The sequence below is a fragment of the Electrophorus electricus genome, chromosome 21 (genome assembly GCF_041902795.1).
Source record: "Electrophorus electricus isolate QZ-2024a chromosome 21, ASM4190279v1, whole genome shotgun sequence".
Classification (NCBI taxonomy): domain Eukaryota; kingdom Metazoa; phylum Chordata; class Actinopteri; order Gymnotiformes; family Gymnotidae; genus Electrophorus; species Electrophorus electricus.
The window spans coordinates 1387501-1410000 of NC_137517.1; the positions used below are offsets into that span (position 1 = coordinate 1387501).

Here is a 22500-nt window from a genome sequence, read left to right on the forward strand (position 1 = left end):
TTAATGGGCGTTAGTTTGTCACATAGTGGTGTTTATGTTGTATGTGGTATTTGTTTTTAATGGGCTTTAGTTTGTCACATAGTGGTGTTTATGTTGTATGTGGTATTTGTGCTGACTGTCTGTTTGTTCATTGTCAGGTGATCAGACCTGATGAACCTCAGGCTCCACTTAGCAAAGCAGAGGTGGATTCTGGGACAACACCATTCTTAGATGCTGGTGTGTCATTGAAAGATGTCCCCAGAAACATGCACCCTCTCCAAAGTAAATCCCTGTGTTGTTCACTAAAGAAAAGCGGAACTGGGAAAAAAGCTTCCAGAAACTCTACAATTCTCCAAGAGGCCTTGAAATAATAAACAAAAAACAGCTCCGTATTCATAACTTAGGAATACCCGCATTAAATACTTGTTAGTATTGTACTTTATTTTATTTGAATACAACAAGTGGTGTGTGTTATGCTCATGTTACTCCTACTAATTACCGTTAAGTAACAAATGTAGTTTGTACTGGAAATAAACAGTGCTGAACAGAAACTAAAGTCTACCTCACTGACTAATCAAGGCTCTCGGTAACAGCATCAGAATGTTGTCTGTTTCTTTAAATATAGATTATTTTTCACTTTTTTTCATAAACTATTTTGCTGCTTAGATTATAATCTTTCTAGAAACTACAGAAAAGAATTCCTGGTTTAACTGGTTTTATTGATGAGCAGTAAATCACCAGCTGTCTGTCAGTCTCTCCAGTAATAAGATCATGTTTAAAATCACAGTGATATTGCAGGTCAGGTGATGAAATTTTGGTTTGTTTAAATACCTGTTATGTTTGCCTATGTAATATCTATGTAACACTTTTTAAATTACATATCTTAAGTCTTGGATTTAAAAGAAACCCATTCCTCATACTAAGACTGAAGTTATACAGTTGTGGGGTTTACGTAGACGAGAGTGTCCCAGCTAAACTGGCTGAAGAAACATCTGCCCCGGCCTTTCTCCTGATGAACCGGAGTCCTTGGCTTTGGCCACAAGTCACTGATGATAGACGGATGTGCAGTGTTTCCCTTGAGTGGAGAGAACAGCTTCACCAGACATGATGGTGTTTGGCTACAGGCTCCACCCTCCCTTACACACACTGGTAGAAGTAGGTGGATGTGCTGTGGTCAGTCTCCTGCCTCTCAACACACAGTAAGAATGCAAAACCTTGCTCATGTTCTCCATAAACACTCTATATTATACTTTATTAGTGCTATATGATACATTTATTAGTACTGAGCAGTACAAGTTAATGTACTGTGTTCATGTAATAACTTTGTTTACTGAGAGTAGATATAATATATTGTCATAATTTGTCCACTCTTGAATATACTAACATGAGCATAATAGAATAATGAGAAAAGGATGTTCACATAGCACTGAGGAAAGTATATTTGCAACATGATATGAAAACATGTATATTGTATGTAATTTATGTAAAATTATATATACAATGTAGAACATGACATATACAATTAGATATACAGTATGCAACATATGTACAATTATATACAATGTAGAACATGACACATGCAAGTAGATATACAATATACAACATGACATACAATTAGATATACAGTATGCATGACATACAATTAGATATACAATATACAACATATGTACAATTATATACAATGTAGAACAACGTATATAATGAGTGTAAGAATACATTGTAATGTATATAATGAGTGTAAGGATACATTGTGTATAATGAATGTAAGAATACAATGTAATGTGTATAATGAGTGTAAGGATATATTGTGTATAATGAATGTAAGAATACATTGTAATGTGTATAATGAGTGTAAGGACATATTGTGTATAATGAATGTAAGAATACATTGTAATGTATATAATGAGTGTAAGGATATATTGTGTATAATGAATGTAAGAATACATTGTAATGTATATAATGAGTGTAAGGATATATTGTGTATAATGAATGTAAGAATACATTGTAATGTGTATAATGAGTGTAAGGACATATTGTGTATAATGAATGTAAGAATACATTGTAATGTATATAATGAGTGTAAGGATATATTGTGTATAATGAATGTAAGAATACATTGTAATGTATATAATGAGTGTAAGGATATATTGTGTATAATGAATCTAAGAATACATTGTATTTTTCCTGTAAAAGTGGCCGAACAAACGCTGCACTGTTTCTGCTGGTGAGTGAAATCAGAGCGTTTCTGACGCGCCGGACCACTTCCGGTTCCTCCTGTTGGAGCAAAACGTGGCTGCTAACGCCAGAGGGCGCTGTCGAGACAGCCCGCAATGAATGGAGGTGAATGGAGCTAAACAATAAAAACGATCAGTCAAATATTCTAAATGGTTCCTGGATCTTCCTTTACTGTTGGAAAGTAGAAATATGTATTACACTAAATATAGCCAAGAAGGCTTACCCGTATGTTTCCTGTTTCTGCAGCAAACGTGTTTTTGACAGTAGGACGCATTTGTGCTGCTCCTGCGCAGCTCACCAACCCATCAGCACTCAGTAGCAGAAACGCGGCCAAAAACATCCTGGACAAGTGTGAGAAAATATTTGAACTTTTAGCTTTTAGCCGTTCAGCTCCGCTCACCCCCGTTTATTATGGACTCTGTGAGCGCGTCTTGTGTCTGCCAAACCCGGAATGTCACACGAGTCGAAGCGAAAGTAAAACGTTTCCAGCGACGTTTGTTCTGCGCAGGAGAGACACGCAGCGGTAGATGCAGTACATGGTAGGAACGCCAGGCGGCGCTGCCGCGGTGCTTAAGAATATAGAAACGTCTTTAAAAACTACAACTTCAACTGGCGTTGCAGTTATCGCCAAGGTTCTGATTATGAAGTTCTCTTTTGGTTATACGAAGCAAAACTCCAACCCCAATTAGTTCCTTTAATTTCTTGTATATGTGGACCGTACTTGTTTACTAAGTGCATGTTACATGTATTTACAGTAATTCTGAACGATTGCTGCTTCTGTGTCTGCAGCAGCGTGCATCAGTTCTTGCAGGGCAGAAACCCCTAAACCAGTGTTAACCCAGACCGCTCTTTGAATGGCCCGTTGTGCTCAATGTCAGGAGATTTTGCATCAGTAACTGTTTCATTTACAGTCACCTGAAGACGTTAGTCCAGTGCAGTTAAGTCGATCGTATATACACTCACATTTTTCTTCTGTGTCCCTTTAAAATGAAAGCAAATGAGCTCATGTTAAATACACTGATCGCTACACTCCTGCACGTTACGCTGTACTTCTCCACTGGGCGGATGTTACAGAGGTAAGGAAAGTTACTTACTGAAGTCACCAGAGTGTCACTTATGCACTGTTTAGATTTGAGTTTTTCTTTTACTAATAAGAGGACACGCCCACAATGAGGAGATGGTGGTGTAGCGTTTTGTTAGACAACTTTTACTTAGAAAAGTAAAGATTTCCTATGATATTTATTTCTTATTACAGTGATTTTGTACCCTTTTAAAGTCAGATTTGTTTTCCTTTCTTTTAAGGGTTGCAAGACATTCTGGGATGATTTAATGTTCAGAAAAACTCGGATGGCTCCTTCCTGTTACTAAAAAGACATTTATTGGCAAATGTTCAGAAGTAGAAGGTTTTCATTACTTGTAATCTGTATATCTCTTACATCACTGACACTTAGTCCCTAACAATCCCTAATGAATCCCTAACAACTAAAGCTGTTATGAACAATGAGGGTAATAATGGCATGGTTAATTTTGGCCTTTTTATTGTGTGTAGTTTCAGTACAGTGTGCTGCTGGTACATCCCTCATACATGTGTTTGTAACATTGGATGGCTAAGCAGGATGCGGGGACGAGGTACATTCCACATGAACACACGTTTTATTGTACATATAACAGTAATGACTCAAAACACACACACACACACACACACACACACACACACACACACACACACAGACGTTTGAAGGGGGAGGGGCCGTATCGTGACATGTTTAATGCAGACACACACACGCTTGAAGGGGGAGGGGCCGTACCGTGACATGTTTAACATTACATTTGATCTGTTATGTTGACGTTACATTTGATCTGTTATGTTGACATTACATTTGATCTCTTAACATTACGTTTGATCTGTTATGTTAACATTACATTTGATCTGTTATGTTAACATTACATTTGATCTGCTATGTTGACATTACGTTTGATCTGTTATGTTGACATTACATTTGATCTTATGTTATCATTATATTTGATCTGTTATGTTGACATTATGTTTGATCTGTTAACATTACATTTGATCTGTTATGTTAACATTACGTTTGATCTTATGTTAACATTATATTTGAACTGTTAATTATTTACATTATAATTCTGTGTGGAACAAATACATTTCCTCATAGATTTTGGATTAACACTGCTTTGATAATTTACTATACGAGATAATGTTCACAGTTTTAATGGTACTGTTTTTTAAATAAACAAAATGATTCTTTACTGTATATGAACACTGTGGCTTAATCTTCACTAAAATCTTGATGTAAAACTTCTTAGAAGGTGGTGTAGACTGCAGTAAATTGTCAGATTCCTTCACCAAGAGTTTGTTCAACATTTCCACATTCTCACACTGAAACACTCCCCTCACTTTGTACCAGATTACAGAGGCAAAGGAACAAGAGGAATTCTGGGAGGGTTTTATTCCTCTATAATCTGGGAGGGTTTTATTCCTCTATAATCTGGGAGGGTTTTATTCCTCTATAATCTGGGAGGGTTTTATTCCTCTATAATCTGGGAGGGTTTTATTCCTCTATAATCTGGGAGGGTTTTATTCCTCTATAATATGGGAGGGTTTTATTCCTGTATAATATGGGAGGGTTTTATTCCTCTATAATCTGGGAGGGTTTTATTCCTGTATAATCTGGGAGGGTTTTGTTCCTCTGTAGTCTGGGAGGGGGTTATTCCTCTATAATCTGGGAGGGTTTTATTCCTCTATAATACGGGAGGGTTTTATTCCTCTATAATCTGGGAGGGTTTTATTCCTCTATAATATGGGAGGGTTTTATCTGGGAGGGTTTTATTCCTCTATAATATGGGAGGGTTTTATTCCTGTATAATATGGGAGGGTTTTATTCCTCTATAATCTGGGAGGCTTTTATTCCTCTATAATCTGGGAGGGTTTTATCTGGGAGGGTTTTATTCCTCTATAATATGGGAGGGTTTTATTCCTGTATAATATGGGAGGGTTTTATTCCTCTATAATCTGGGAGGGTTTTATTCCTCTATAATCTGGGAGGGTTTTATCTGGGAGGGTTTTATTCCTCTATAATATGGGAGGGTTTTATTCCTGTATAATATGGGAGGGTTTTATTCCTCTATAATCTGGGAGGGTTTTATTCCTCTATAATCTGGGAGGGTTTTATCTGGGAGGGTTTTATTCCTCTATAATATGGGAGGGTTTTATTCCTGTATAATATGGGAGGGTTTTATTCCTCTATAATCTGGGAGGCTTTTATTCCTCTATAATCTGGGAGGGTTTTATCTGGGAGGGTTTTATTCCTCTATAATATGGGAGGGTTTTATTCCTGTATAATATGGGAGGGTTTTATTCCTCTATAATCTGGGAGGGTTTTATTCCTGTATAATCTGGGAGGGTTTTATTTCTCTATAACCTGGGAGGGTTTTGTTCCTCTGTAGTCTGGGAGGGGGTTATTCCTCTATAATCTGGGAGGGTTTTATTCCTCTATAATATGGGAGGGTTTTATTCCTCTATAATCTGGGAGGGTTTTATTCCTCTATAATATGGGAGGGTTTTATTCCTCTATAATCTGGGAGGGTTTTATTCCTCTATAGTCTGAAAAGGTTTCATTTCTCTGTAGTCTGGGAGGGTTTTATTCCTCTATAATCTGGGAGGGTTTTATTCCTCTATAATCTGGGAGGGTTTTATTCCTCTATAGTCTGGGAGGCTTTTATTCCTGTATAATCTGGGAGGGTTTTATTCCTCTATAATCTGGGAGGGTTTTATTCCTCTATAATCTATTTATTGTTACGGGACGTTTTGTTTCGTTACGTTCATGTAAAGTAACTGAATCACGTGTTTGAAACCCGATGTCTTCATGTTTAAAATGGTCTTTATTTTAAACCTCACACAACATGCTAACCGCTGGTCCTCCGACGACTAAATGTTATTTATCTGACTAAATGTGTGACTCACTGGGTTCAGTGTAATGCAGCGCTGGACATTCAGACCCAGACGGTCAGTAACCAGGACCGGAGCCATGCAGGAAGAATGACGTGAGAAACAGCCAATGAAAACCATTAGGGGGCGTCCATCAGCCAATAGGAATCATCAGAGGGTCTTCATCAGCCAACAGGAATCATCAGTGGGTGTTCATCAGCCAATAGGAATCATCAGTGGGTGTTCATCAGCCAATAAGAATCATCGGGTGCGGCCCGTGTGAAAGTAACGTCAAGATCCGCCATTTTGTGCACACGTTTGTGTTTCTTCGGTGTAACGGTGCGAGTTTGTTAAACAGTTCCGTGTTTTAAAGGACATTTTTCTAGTGACAGGAAGGTTTTATTCTTCTGACTGAACTCCTGAAGGTTTATTTGTAGCAGATCTGCTGGCGCAGAGTTGGTTTGACCGATCGGGTGAGTTCGCTTTCATTTGGTTTCCTTTTATTGGACTACAGTTTAGTTTCATTTTCAACAACGAAGGAAATCATAAACCTGAATGAATAACACGCATTAATTACACGTTAATGTCTAATGTAGGAGCTTCTGCGTTGGTTCTTCGGTCTGTATTGATACAGCGGTTTAGGTTACGGTTACGTTAACCGTGTTTGACGAACGGCGGCCAGTTTAACCGCAGCACGGATGAACTGTTGTGCTCAGATAAGTAAAGACTTAAGCATCGCTGTTGTTTTGTATGACATTATCATTTCTACCAGTGAGACTATAAATCTACAAACTAAGACATAAGATCAGACCCCTAGCAGGGCCTCACTCTGAAGTTTCTCAGATGAGTGGGGCCACACTGAACACGCAGCTGTGCGTCGAGCACAGTGGAAGCGGGACACACCTTAATACTACAGCTGAGCTTTATGAACCTCCATCTAAACACCATCTAAACATCATCTAAACAGAGGGACACACCTTAATACTACATCTGAACTTTATGAACCTCCATCTAAACATCATCTAAACAGAGGGACACACCTTAATACTACATCTGAACTTTATGAACCTCCATCTAAACATCATCTAAACATCATCTAAACAGAGGGACACACCTTAATACTACATCTGAACTTTATGAACCTCCATCTAAACACCATCTACACACCATCTAAACATCATCTAAACAGAGGGACACACCTTAATACTACATCTGAACTTTATGAACCTCCATCTAAACATCATCTAAACAGAGGGACACACCTTAATACTACATCTGGACTTTATGAACCTCCATCTAAACATCATCTAAACAGAGGGACACATCTTAATACTACATCTGAACTTTATGAACCTCCATCTAAACACCATCTACACACCATCTAAACAGAGGGACACACCTTAATACTACATCTGAACTTTATGAACCTCCTTCTAAACATCATCTAAACAGAGGGAAACACCTTAGTACTACATCTTAACTTTATGAACCTCCATCTAAACAAAGGGACACACCTTAATACTACATCTTAACTTTATGAACCTCCATCTAAACAAAGGGACACACCTTAATACTACATCTTAACTTTATGAACCTCCATCTAAACATCATCTAAACAGAGGGGCACACCTTAGTACTACATCTACCATCTAAACATCATCTACACAGCGGGACACAACTTAGTTCATAAAGTTAAGATGTAGTACCATCATCTAAACAGTCCTAATTATTTCACTATTTATGAAGGTTATTATTATTTCTGGTTTATTAAGTACACCCTCTCCCCGGTCGCGGATAAATTGCATATTATATAAAGTTGTGACATGACTGAAGTGTTGTGTAGAAATCAGGCAGCCCAGCTAAAGTCCAGTTAGATGTTAAAGCGAAGGCTCTCTATCTCTGTGTGTGTGTGTGTGTGTGTGTCTCTCTCTCTGTCTCTCTCTGTGTGTGTCTCTCTCTCTGTCTCTGTCCCTCTCTCTCTCTCTCTCTCTCACTCTCATGCTCTGCGTCCAAGTAATAATTCTTCCCATTTTGGAAAGGCATTTCCAGTGTTAACTCTTTTCTTATCATGACGTTTTTTTGGAAGCACAGCGTGGGTGTTTTGCTGACTAGAACCTGGTGATGCAGGGTGCTCGCTGTTTTCTTAGCCAATCAGCTGGAGATGTGGGCGGAGTAATGGGGGTGTAGGAGTGTCTCAAAGAGATTGACAAGAGGTCAGTGTAAACACAGACAAGCCTCCAGTCAAGGGGGCAGTTTTTCAAACATGCAGCTGATACACATGTGCTGATGCCACTGCTAATATAACAGGTCTTATTATCACGTTCTCTATATTTCACAGTTTATTTGAGTTATTGAAGGGGGGCAATTAATGCACCTTTAAGAGCATCCTGTCACGATCCCCCTCTGCTAGCGTCGCGGTTCCCTTGGTAACCGATCCTTGTGTGTTGTTCTCTGGTCTTTTCCCTTGTTTTGCATCTCCGCCCCTCATCACCATCACCTGTTCCTCACCGTCCCTCACTAGGTGTGTATTTAAACCTGGTCATTGCTCTTCACTACCAGTCTCCCTCAGTCTGTCCATTCCTCTCGTTTAAACGTTTCTCCTACTTTGTACATTTTCTATCTCAAAGGCTCAAAGACGCTTTATTGTCATTTCAGCTGTATACAAGTACACAGCAACAACGAAACAATGTTCCTCCAGGACCATGGTGCAACACAAAACAAGTGCAACAGACAACACACTACACAAACAATACAGTGCAATAATGCCATACAATAAATAAATACAGGACAGGACCAATACACAATGAACAGACAGTGCATTTATTTTGACCAGTACATAGTACTGGGAATATGTAAAGTGGGTTGTGCATAGGAGTCAGTGACATGCTATACTGAACATAGCAGTCACCGGTAGCAGCCAGAACAGTTCAGATTACAGTGCTGATGTAGTACAGTACTCTAGCAGCCATCTCTTTATAGTTCTCCATTTAGCCTGATTCATTTAGTCAGATCTCTGTCTTATATATTTAGTTCTCTGTCTTTAGGTTGCCCAGTCTTTGCTCATTTTTTCAAGTTCCCCCTTTTATCGTAAACGTAGTCAGTCCAAGTCTGCTGTATTCCACTTAGTACTTGCTGATGGGCTGTCTGTGGATGCCTTAGTCCCTTCCCAGTTGTGCTGTGCTCAGCCCAGTTCTTCTATTGGCTTTTAAGTGTAGTTGGTCATATCTAGTTCCCTCTTCCCTGTTTATCTGGTGATGTTCATTGGCTGTTTTTCTCCCCACTTCTGCTCACCCTGTACATGATATCTGGGTTGTTTTGGTCTCATTTATTTTCTTGACATGTCTGTTCTTTGGTTTGGTATCTCAGTTGTCTGATTATATTTCTTATTTTGTATTGGTGTTCAGTCTCGGATTACTGTGGCTATTTGAACTTTGGTGACTCAGTATGAATTAGATCATAAGAAGTCGAGCATCTCCCTCATTCACTTTACTGAGACATAAAACTAACAGGTGTGGCAGGTGCAGGGATGGGGACGCAGGGTTAGTTGGTTGTGTTTCAGTAAAAATAAGGAAGAACGCTTCACTGGTGCTGTGGGTCGGGCGGCCTCTTCTCTCCTCTCGGGTCGTATGGGCCACTGCGCATGAAAATGACCTTCTACACCACGATGGAGGCACAGACCAGGGAGATGCGTCTGTTCCTCTCATGCTTTCATCTCTCCACTTGCATGGACGTCACTTCATCCATGATCCAGACGTTGGGAGAGGAGTGAGAGTGAACCACTCTCATAGACTGCTGGACTGTCTTGTCTTGAGCAGTGGGTGCATTGTAGGTTAGCGATGGGGATTTAGGAACTACACTATTACCAGTCAGCTAGTCTTAGTCAAACATTCAAATATAAAATGAAGATGCAGACTTCAGAATCAGTAGAAGAGAATAGCTGGTCCATCCTTTATTGCAGGTTAACGTTACCAAGCGTTATTGAGGCACCTCCAGAGAATGTCTAACAATCAAACAAAGAACTCACATTTTTATACACTGGTCAGAAGTCATTATGTATTCACATTTTTACACACTAGTGTTTGCATTCGCTACCATTACATCCAAACCATACATTAGTCAACATATGCAAGCTGATATTCAACACCCACACCAGTTGTAACCCGTTACCACCACATTCCAAGAGAAGATTCTCTTGACCTTGTCCTGAAGAAGATTGTTTTACTATACGGTCCTGAGCCTGGTGGAGAGGTCATATCTTACCCTGAGGTCCACCAAAGCCTACCCAGGATCCTTTGCTGAAGCCTGCAGAGGCCTCTACCCTGAATGCAAATCATTCTGAAAGGACACAGACTCTCTACACTCCCTTCTGTTTTACTTTATTAATCTGTCTAATGCACTGTTAGGCCTCTGTTCCCTGTTAACATTCTTATTTCCTCAGTAGCTAGTTGTGTGTTCAGACAGGTTTGTGTAGTAGACCTGTAGTTCCCTCATGAGCCCCCTGTGAAACACTCTTCTCAGAGCTGTCGGACTCCACCCACTGCCTGGAGCGATAGTGCAGAACTCTCTCACGTACTGTTACTGTGTCTCCCTTCCTGGGGCTGGGTAGTCCAATGCAGCTTTAAACAGAGTACAGAACGCGCCTTCTGACTGTAGAGACGGACCCTGACTCTCCCTAGTTCTTAGAGAATAACGCAGGGTTGGCGTTGGTGACCAGGAGATCACAAATCCAGGGACAGAACCGGTAGCCTGAGTCCAGAAGGTACCGAACGTCTGGGAGTGAAGTGTAATCTGGGGAAGAAATGGAGATGGTACGATGGCATGCAGACTGAGATGGTAAAACTTTACAAAGAAGGCAGTGAGGAGAGAGTACGTAAGAGGACAGAGTGATTAGTAGGAAGAAGAGGTGTTGCACAGTAGTGCTCAGGAGAAGGAGATCTGCTTGGCTGGAGCGTCTCCCTGCAGTGGGAGAATCTGGCTGTGGCAAACCTACCCTGTAGACTCAGTGAGGTGTTAATTATATGATGGTAGACTCAGGGTGTGGTGTTAATTATATGATGGTAGACTCAGGGTGTGGTGTTAATTATATGATGGTAGACTCAGGGTGTGGTGTGGTAATTATAAGATGGTTGACTCAGGGTGTGGAATCCATCATGCATGACCACAGCTGTATTTACAGTTCCATCTGTAATTTGTAAAGAGCTAAAACTCCTCAGATGTCTGTGGACCCTTTAAATCATGTGCTGTAGGAGCCGTACACAGAGAAGACAAACAGTGACACCTGCTGGTGACTTTATGATCTGGACTAAACTTTGTGCTTTTAGTGTTTCAAAACAGTTTAAATGTAAGCATGTTGTGTTCAGTTGTGAGAGAGTTTAATGTATATACACTAATATGCCACCTTGTTCTCTTTCAGAGATGAAGTGTGTTTGGGTGATTCTGTTCCTCCACTGGTCTCTCTCAGGTACAGTAACCTCCATCACATGACATGCTGGACAGATTCCTCAACACCAAGAGTCACAGCACTGCACATATTAGAGACATTTTACACAGCACACGTCACACTGGGGAGGAAATGTGTCCTGTTCAGTTATTACTTCCTCTTAGCTATCGTGCGTGTGAACTGAAGAGAAAAATGTCTGTTACAAAATATTAGTTAATACATTTCAGAGGCTGCGTCTAAACTCACCTAATAATACACTGTCTAAATAATTATTATATATAGAGATCAATTATTTATTAATTATTTATTTATTGAAGATTATATCATTTGTACTTGACTGTTATTATAATGAATTATTGTGAATCTTTTTTTTTATTTTCATCTAAACTTAAATCTCAGTGCAGAGTTAAACTGATCTACACACACACTCACACAGTGTTTATAACAGTACAGAGTTAAACTGATCTACACCCAGACGTGTGTGTGTGAGTGTGTGTGTGTGAGTGTGTGTGTGTGAGTGTGTGTGTGAGTGTATATAAGTGCACACACTTCAACAGTAAGCCAAACTCAAACAAACACATGAGAGTCAGGATGAGTCTCCAGGCTCCTGCTCTTTACTGAGTCCTGCATTCATGCTCCCAATGAATGGGAGTGGAATTATAAGGGAGGAGAATAAACGTACAGTGTGAGTATCTCCACCAGAGCTACAGCTCAGCAGTATGAAGCAGTAAAAGCTGACTGAAGGGCGTGAGAGCAAACCCACAAACCGCATGACCTTGGAGAGATGGAGCACCATAGTGAGAACAGTCGTCTCTCCTTCTGACAGTAGTAGGTCGGTTCTGAAATCTTTCGCTAAGGGCGACCATGGTCTTCCTGGTATGGGGACTGGATCGATATATATAAATAAAAATAATCCATCCGCTGCTGTGGAATGACGAATGTACCATCCTGCAGACGCCTCGGTGATGTAGTCCTCCATGGCCTTATTGTCTGTGGTAGAGGATACGGACAGCAGGCTCACGCCCTTCCACTAGATCTGTGGTGCAGTCACAAGGATGAAGCAGCACAGCTGCTCCCCTCTTACTGTAAACCTGAGCTAGAGAAATGTTGGGGTGAAGCAAAGGCCAAACGTTATTCTGTGTTTTCATGAAGTGATCTGAGATCTAATTATAATGGGCTTTGGTGCTCTCTGTAACAGGTGCAGAGTGGTGCAAGACTGTGTTTGAAAGCATAAAGATGAATAAAGTTTCTGGGGTTTCTTAAGGTCAGAGGACTTTGGGTGTGTAAGTGCAGATCAGAGGCTCTGATGCAGGTGGTTTCAAGGCCTCTGTGGAAGTCTAAGGTGGATCACTCTGGACTGATCCTGTGAGAAATGACCAGCAGTATTTGAACAGTGGAAGCAGTGGGGCGGGAGCCCTGCTTTAAATGAAACATCTCTGCTCTCCTCGCCTTGTAGGGGAGGATCAAAAACAGAATGAAATCAGGAGGTGAAAAGGCTACAAGGTCTCTGGTTCTCTCTCCACGCTCGGTGCCGACTGTGTTTACCCACTCCAGCACTCTACCGCACAACAACAACAACTAATACTAATAATAATAATAATATGATCAATGAAATGCACACACACTCTGTACAGGGAGGTCGATGGGCAAAGTACACAGAACACTGCAGCAAAAACCCCTGACGGCCTGCTGGGTTTCCATTGCACTTTTCCGGTAGAGGAAAGGGAGACCCACTAGTGGCAGGAGTCTGGAGTGTGACCACACCTGGTGTTCTCACCTCACTGGATGTTAATGTTGCCAGGCGATGCGTAAGCGCAGTTACCGAAGGAACCAGCGCAGTAAGATGCTGAGATTGCCGAGCGAGTTCCTCTGCCACGTTGCCTAGTGACTCCAGACGCTGGTGATGCTGATTTAACAGCTGGCCTTGTGCAGCCAGAGAATCTGGTACCAATCCAGTACCTGCTGATGTTAATATCACAGGGATGGTCCAAAGACGTCACGAAACAGGCAGAGGTCACAATCCAGGTAGCAGGTGATGAATATATAAGAACCAATATAGGAGCAGGCAAGAGAGCAAAAACAATAGATCACAAAACGGCTCAGAAACAGATGAGCAGACAAACGAGACTTCACACAGACTAACAACAGAACAGTTTATACAGGAAACACAAGGAGGACAACAAGACTGGGAACACACAGTGGGCTTGTGGGTAATGTAGTCTGTGGTAGGCTGGCTTTGTTTGGAAGGTGGGTGTGGTAGTGTGTGTGTGGTAGTGTGGGTGTGATAGTGATAAATAAAAAGTGTCTCCATGTTCATGCCTGTAACATTTAGTCTTTGTCTTTATTCCATCACATGTGGATCATGAATATTCCCCCAAATGTCCTTTACTGCACATGGTGTGTAATCACCTCTTTATTCATCAGCCATAATGGTGTGTGTGTAATGTGTGGAGTGCATGTGAACATCCAGCATGGTGATGTTTCTCATTATAGGAGCTCAGGATTTTAAACTGGAGGATGGTCCAGATACTGTTGTTGCTGCTCCTGGTTCTGACATCGTTCTGCCGTGTTCCATCAAACCCAAAGCCCCTGAACAATCCCATGTGAGTGCTGTGGACATGGAAGTGAAGTGGAGCAGAACCGACCTGAATAACACAGTAGTGCATCACTATATGGATAAAGTAGACAAGAATGATACACAGATGCCTTCATACAGAGGGAGAACAGCTCTGTTTAAAGAGAAGCTACAGTATGGCAACACCTCACTGCTACTGAAGAACGTTAAAGGGTCTGATGAAGGACAGTACACATGTCGTGTTGATTCTGTCCATGATGGTGGTAAAATCAATGTTCTTCTTAAAATTAAAGGTAATAGTCATTGCATTTCAAACGTACTTTTAAATAATAGTAAATAATAATAAATAACTTTATTATAATAGACACTGTTTTAATAAGTGTTTATGTAAGCAGAAACAAGACGATGCTATTTTAGTCTTTGGTCTTTTTAATCCACAGCTGTTGGAAGAACCCCAGAGATCACTGTACTGGGCACTGCCTCAGGTGGGGTTCTTCTACAGTGTGACTCTAAGGGCTGGTGGCCTGCTAGTGGCCTGTACCTCCAGTGGCTGGACAGTAAAAGAGCAGAAGTGCCTGCTGGAGTAACAGTGTTCCATGAAGATGATAAAGGCTTTAATGTGAGACGCAGCCTCACTGCACACAAGAGTGACACCAACACCTACATCTGCAGAGTGAAACGGGGGCAGAACGTGATGCAGGAAAAGATCGACATCACTGGTAATTTACACTACTGAAGTACATCACTGGTAATTTACACTACTGAAGTACATCACTGGTAATTTACACTACTGAAAAACATCACTGGTAATTTACACTACTGGAAAACATCACTGGTAATTTACACTACTGGAAAAGATTCAGAATATGCAAAAGTTGCTTAATTACCAAAATATAAGTACATTTATGAGAGTGTTTTTATAATTGCTTATAATGTGCTATTGTTTAGCCTTTTATTCTCTTCTTTCTTGAACCAATATGTGACTGCACAGATGGATATTTAATCTGAATCTTTTTCATTGTGTTCCAGATCACTTGCCCAGGCCTGACTATACAGCAGCCATCGTTGTTCCAGTTGTACTGATCCTGCTCTCAGCACTCGTGGGTGTTGTCGTGTATTACAGAAGGAGAGGTAAACCTGTATCTTCACTCAGTATATTCAAGTTTCAAGTTTGGTTTATTGGTCACATACATAGTCATACACAGTATAACTCGCAGTGAAATGGTGGAGAGTGCTCTGTCCAAACTGAGGAAAGGAAACAGGGGTGCATAGAGAAAAATATATATATGCAGATAAATATATATATTCTATGTATGTACAAAATATATTAACAATGTATGTACAATATATGTATATTATGATTATATACACAATGTACAATGTATATGGTTGTGTATATATGTACACAATCTACAGAATGTACAGATCCATTTCGTATAATAACATATCTACAGTTGTTGTGTAACAAGGTAATTGAATATAATTATATATATATATATATATACAGATATACAGTTATATTCCTGTCCCACAGTCCTCATATCTAGTCTGTCTGTGTCAGGAATGTCTCATATTACGTTCCAGTTCTCCAGAAACATTATTATTATTCAAATGCCATATATTTAGACATTCACACTATTAGAGTGTGCTGAGGTCAATTACAGATGTGGTCTAAGAAGATAAAATAAGTCAGATATGAAAACTCACAAATCATCACACATCACACACATCAGCCATCGTCAGTACGTCTGAAACTCGTCTCTCTATTAATGAGATCAGAAGTGGTTCTGTTCTCTTCCTGTCAGTGTGAGCTGTGCTAACAGATTCAGTCTGTTCCTTTGGGTGGGATCACACATAGCTTGTGTGTACTGATGTTCACATTTTATTTAGACACATAAAACAAAAAATATGTTTGGTGATGTTACATTTCTCTGCTTTCAGCTAAAAAGGAAAACCTGAAAAAAGACATTGAGACAGGTAAACTCTAATCTTTTTTTTCTTGTCTGTAGTCGGGCTTTTCCATTTTAACAGGATCTGATGTTACCTGTAACACAACGGGTTTGATCAAACAATATCACTAGAGGGAAACAGAGGGACTGATTTACATACACAAGAAATAAGAACTCCAGAGTTAGAGACAGTGTGTATAGAAAAGTAACCCCATCAGTGTGGGGGGGGATAATTAATTAGAGAGAATTTGTACTTCCACTGTGTGAATGAACTTAATGATCCTTCTGTCTTGTGTGAACAGCTAACTTGTGCATGAGGAGAGGAGGTGAAGATCGTCTCCGTGGGATGAACTTCACTGATGCTCAGTGGGCATATGTGGAACACACTCTACTTACTTCAGAAGAGGATATGAAGGAGTTTGACCTGAGCAAATATGACCGATCAGAGGAAGGTTTTCTGAAGCTCCAGAAAGTGGTCAAATCATGCAGAAAAGCACAGTGAGTATTTTCCTTACGGACTCTTAGTGCTTTAACTGTGTGTGTGTGTGTGTGTGTGTGTGTGTGTGTGTGTGTGTGTGTGTGTGTGTGTGTGAGAGTGTTCCTTATAGCTCTGTTATGTAGAGATGGAGGGTCCTACAGTATAGTTAAGACAGCGTTTATTACACAGTATTGTTGATTAATACATTATACATTGTTTTTTTAATGTGTGATTGAAGTGTAAGACCAAGTCCATGGTAACCATACACAAGCTAATCTAATATGAACAGTGTAGTTTACTGGACAGTCTACAGTCACATGACCTTTGACCTCCATTTATTATGCCGACTCGATGACGCCCCATGTGTGAGTTTAGTGAGACTGTTTTACTCTTGTGTAACATCTGGATAAAATGGATCCTGGTGTGGTTTGATTAATCAGATTTAAATCCATTTGAAATGTGTCTGCGTGCATTTACATCTGCATTTATATGTGGATGAACCTCATTTGTTTATATATAGTGAAGAAAGACTAAACCTAAAGTTGAGTGGTCCTAACCCATCCCAGATCTTCCCTGTGAGCTCCACCTAGTCACTGATGAAGTATAATAGCGATCCTAACCCATCCCAGACCTTCCCTGTGAGCTCCAACTAGTTGCTGTTGAAGCATCTGAATGGTCTTCTAAACCATCACAGTCTTGGTTGTGATCAGAGATTAGTGTGTGCCAGACTTTTCCAAATGGATTATTTTTCCTTCAGCATATACGTAATTCTCTCCAGATATAGAGAACTTGTTGTTCTGTAATCCACAGTCTAAGTAAAGGTAATTCTGCCATCTTCCATAGTTACAGAATAATCTATTAGCAATAATTAGACCACAGCAAATGAGACGTTGCTGAGCTGACTTCAGTCTTAGGACAGTTTCAGATATTTCAGTATTATCAGGACTGTGTCAGGCTCCACACTTGCCTCTAGAATGTCGGAGAAGATTTGGATCCAGAAATGGTGAAGTTTGGGACAGACTGTAGGAATGTGATGGTGTGTCTTCATTTCACTGACGCTTCTCTCACAGAGACGACGTCTGGAAATAGACCATGTAATTTCACTCTGGAATAGTGCAGTCTGTGTAGGTCTTTAAACTGGATTAGTGTATTTAAACTGGATTAGACAGTATTTTGTATTGACAGAGCGACTGTGAATGTGAGCAAGACTGCCATCTCGTATATAAGTAGATATTTGCATATTCAGTTCCCTTTCTCATGTATTCTGAATAGTCTCATAGCAGGAGTTTTGGAGCTTTGAAAAGCATTGGACAGATAAGAAATCCACCAGTAGCTTGGTCTGGTTTTGCCGCGGCACAGTCAGGTCGGTGTATTTCTACAGAGTCTCTGACAGGATTCTGTGGAATGTAGTCCGCTGGGAACTGCAGATGTTACCCAGATGTGAATTTATGTAGCGTCTGACTGCAGATGTCTGAACATGTGACTTGGAGGCAAGTTCTCCTGCTGTTAGCTGCTGAAAGGAAGCCAATGTTCCTTCTGAGTATAAAGCAGCAGTTGAATGTAGGCCAGAGTCTTTCCACAGGCCAAGAGAAGCACCCCCAGGTTTAAGGAGAAGATGACCAGCTTGATGTGGTGAAGAGTAGAAGTGTTTAATACTCAGCAGCCAGTGCTCCATTCAGGCTGGATTTGTAGAGATGATATTTAGTGATTCTACAGGGTGTGTAAGATAGAGAATGATAATGTATTCAGTTGTTAAAAGAAATGATTTCTGTGTCATATATAACAGCTGTGGAGAAAGACCATTTTAATTAACCAGCAGGAAAACATCAGAAGTGACTGGATGAACACAAGTTATAAACTTTTTTGTTTTTAAATGAGGTTTTACTTTCATTTTCCATTTAAGACTGTAAACAAGAGCCACAAAACCAAACTCAGTCAGCGTTAAACACTGTGTAGCCACATAAACTATCCAACAAATGAAACACGTGCCACTGTAACGGCCCGAGTGCCACAGCGTGAGGAGCAGGACACACACACTCCCTCGACGTAGACACGTTTATTAGCCAGACACGAATGACTAACACAATAACACTCACATGGATCAGGCAGGGTGAACACGGGCAGAGGCAGACGCAGCTCACAAACATAACATGCATCACGAACAGGATCACCATTAAAGACCAGCAAGGATGCAAACACCAGCAGAGGTTTAAATACCTACAAACACAATGACATGAAACCAGGTGCAGGTGTGTTAAACATGGGCGTGGTTACAAATGAGTGTGTGTGAACTCCCACTGCACACGGCGGGACGTACCACGTGAACAGTGGGAAGAGGAGCGTTCTGTGGCAGCTGGAAGGTTGTAGAGTAATCAATCCTGTTTCTATAGAAACCACCAGAGTAATCAATCCTGTTTCTATAGAAACCACATGACGGAAACAAATTGTATCATTATTATTATTTACAGTTATAAAGCACCTTTCTGAAACTCAATGATGCTTTACAAACAAACTCAACTTTTACAGTCACACACACACACGCGCACACACACACACACACACACACACACACACACACACACACACACACACACACACACACACACCAGTTTCAACTTTTGTGTCCAGTCTCCAGAGCACAGCACATCTAAACTCTGGGTTAAGAACAGGTGTGTCACATGACCAGACTAAGTGAAGCGTCTCACCTGTTTTGACAGGTGTCGTACGGTACCTGCTGCTCTTACATTTGACTGACAGTGTCTGAAACAAACCTGATCACACGTCTGTCTGATGCTCCACAAATACTTAAGTCAAATATTAAATATCTAACATTAAATATCTAAACATCTAATATTAAATATCCAACTAACATTAAATATCTAACATCAAATATCTAACCATCTAATATTAAATATCTAACTAACATTAAATATCTAACATTAAATATTTAACCATCTAATATTAAATATGTAATATTTAATGTTCTAACTGTCTAACTGGTTTCCACTTATGTCTGTTATTCATTTGAATCTTTTAAAATTGATGGCATGCTTGTGGGTGTTTGTGGGTAAAAATGTTTTGGGCACCATTTTGTTCTTGTGGTCAGTCACTACCCACGTTGAAAAATCACAGCATAATTTAAACAGTTTATAACTCTTTCTGCAGAACATGTATTCCCAAGTCTGCACTGTGTAGCTACAACAAACTATTATTTCATACCTGAGTGCTGTTTAACAATATTTGGGTAACATCTATAGCACTATTGTAATGCATCTATAACACTATTGTAATGCATCTATACCACTATTGTAATGCATCTATAGCACTATTGTAATGCATCTATAGCACTATTGTAATGCATCTACAGCACTATTGTAATGCATCTATAGCACTATTGTAATACATCTATACCACTATTGTAATGCATCTACACCACTATTGTAATGCAGCTACACCACTACTGTAATACATCTATAGCACTATTGTAATACATCTACAGCACTATTGTAATGCATCTATACCAATATCGTAATGCATCTATAACACTATTGTAATACATCTACAGCACTATTGTAATGCAGCTACACCACTATTGTAATGCATCTATAGCACTATTGTAATACATCTACAGCACTATTGTAATGCATCTATACCACTATTGTAATGCATCTATACCACTATTGTAATGCATCTATACCACTATTGTAATGCATCTATAGCAGTATTGTAATGCATCTATAACACTATTGTAATGCATCTTTAGCACTATTGTAATGCATCTATACTGTTTAGTTAGCAGTGTTGGGCTTTCATACATGAACTTTAAAAGCTCAGTTGTGGTCTGGGATGGTCAGATGGTTTCTATGCAGGTACTGAAAAGAGACATTTCTATAAAAGCTTGAAGACAGGAGATTATCATTAGAGACGCCCAGAAAAGTACAAATTAATCAAAACTCTGTGACTGTATGTAGTAAGTAAATGTAGATGATTATCATCCACCTTCACATATTACCAGCAGACTAGCAGAGATGAGAGAGCTCCTCCCTCAAATTCCATCAAGCTTTTCACTTTTACTCTCTCTCTCGTTTCACTCGCTGTCTGTTTCACTCACGCTCCCTCTCTCTCTCCCTCCCTCTCTCTCTCTCCCTCTCCCTCTTTCTCTCTCCCTCTCTCTCTCTCCCCCTCTCTCTCTCTCTCTCTCTCGTGCATTTCCAGTCACTTGTGCACACTTTCACTCTTGCGCGTGCGTTTCCGCTCTCTCACACAGATTCACTCTTGCGCGTCCTGAACGGCGTTTGTCCTAAACGTTGCTTCATATGATCTAGACACCGAGAGATGAGTGAGAACTTTGAGATAAAGGAGATCTCATGGATTGATGCCTACCAGACAGCTACAACTAACCTGATGTGAATTTGTGCTAGTGATATTTAATTGAGCTCAGCTGTATCACTAATTATGCATTATGTCCTGTTTAGAATTCAGGGTTGTTTTTTTGTCTGATATAGAATTTGGATCTTTTCCTCACTGGACTTTGATGGCAAGCCCACCCCAGACCTAAACCTGGTTAGCTAAGATGTCCCATCACCAGACAACACACAGTTAGAACTGAGATTCAGGCTTTCTGTTTATTCAGGTGTTTTACGAGATCAAAACCCCAGAGCAGTAACTCACCTTTTCCACTTATTTCCACTTTTCTCCGCAAAGGTGAACAGAATCCTCACATTGAAAGTGAAGACAACTGACGTTCGTCTCTTCACGTTGACGAGTGTTTTCTGTATTAACTGATTTAAAGTGTCTCCGGCATTCAGAGTTAAATTCAGAATCATTTGTTAGAAGTCACAGTGATTTGTAAATACTGATTTATTGAATCCTTTATTGAACTGTAGCTTGCTATGATGGTATTTAAGTTGGACACTGTTACATCTGTACCTGGGTATCAGGTTAGTTGTTCACTATCAGACGCTAGATCTTGAGAATAAGTGCATGTGTGTATGTTCTTGTTTTAATAAATGGAAGCTTGTTAATGTTCCAAAAGGGGTTTGAGATGTGGCAGGGGTCTTGTGTAGTCGGGTCTTCCCGACTCCATAGCCGACCTGTTGCCTGAGTAGTTCAGATTTACCTGCTACACTCTCATCAGCTTGTAGGAGAGGAATCTCCTCACTGCACGGACACACCAGTCAAAGGCCACACGCTCCTGTAGCTGCTGCGCTGGCTGTAGTGCTGCTGACTACAGTATATGATCTACAGCGCAGTTGTCATCATCAGTAACACACACACGACTGGGTGCCACATGCGTGCAATTCAGGTAACATGTACATGGAGAGTAAATCTAAAGGTTAGTGAGGCGGGAGTCTGCAGGTTAGAGTAGCAGGTGTTTGGCAAGCTTGCTGGGTGTAGCAGAAAGATTCTGGGTGTGTCAACAGGTGGGCGTGTTGACAGGAAGTGTCCTGAGAGTAGGTGGAGCCACACACGTAACTTCCTTTGTGATTTCTGGACTGTGACGTCCTCCGTACCGTCAGTGGGCGTGTCCCTCTGGCTGGGTGCTGGACACATCATGACAAGGTCTTCCTAAATGTCTTACACATGAAACTGTTAATCACTTAAAATAACCTCACAAATGTTAATAATCACAACAGAAAAAATATTTATTTATTGAAACACTTTGTCTATTACATTCTCAATATCTTTCTGGCATTCTGTTTTTTTTGTGTGGTGATTTGTTTTCCTCTAAATATTTATTGATCAATACTCTGCATCAATACCCTGGCATAACCCACCAAAATAATCAGTTCAGACTTTATCAGTGTTGGTCTGAGTGGCTTCAGTTAACATTATCAAGATGTGATGTTAGCAAAAGTGGCCAGTAGGTGTCACTGTGGAGATCAGTGTGGGATTGTT

At 40.3% G+C, this 22500-nt stretch overlaps 1 protein-coding gene and 1 pseudogene across 2 annotated transcripts in view; both read left to right on the top strand.

Annotated features, from left to right (window-relative positions):
* Window positions 1–2325, top strand: part of LOC145652986 (coiled-coil domain-containing protein 171-like) — a 26085-nt pseudogene extending 23760 nt beyond the window's left edge. The window contains exon 20 of the transcript XR_014119257.1: window positions 138–2325. The product of XR_014119257.1 is annotated as a coiled-coil domain-containing protein 171-like (transcript). The remainder of the gene's footprint in view (window positions 1–137) is intronic.
* Window positions 2326–8811: 6486 nt separating this feature from the next.
* LOC113568616 (ribonuclease inhibitor-like) overlaps window positions 8812–22500 on the top strand; it is a 39535-nt gene continuing 25846 nt past the window's right edge. Inside the window, exons 1-7 of the mRNA XM_081704064.1 lie at window positions 8812–8881; window positions 11574–11621; window positions 14094–14468; window positions 14616–14894; window positions 15205–15306; window positions 16117–16152; window positions 16427–16622. Coding sequence (XP_081560190.1) covers window positions 8863–8881; window positions 11574–11621; window positions 14094–14468; window positions 14616–14894; window positions 15205–15306; window positions 16117–16152; window positions 16427–16622 — 1055 coding nt within the window. The 5' untranslated portion in view covers window positions 8812–8862. The remainder of the gene's footprint in view (window positions 8882–11573; window positions 11622–14093; window positions 14469–14615; window positions 14895–15204; window positions 15307–16116; window positions 16153–16426; window positions 16623–22500) is intronic.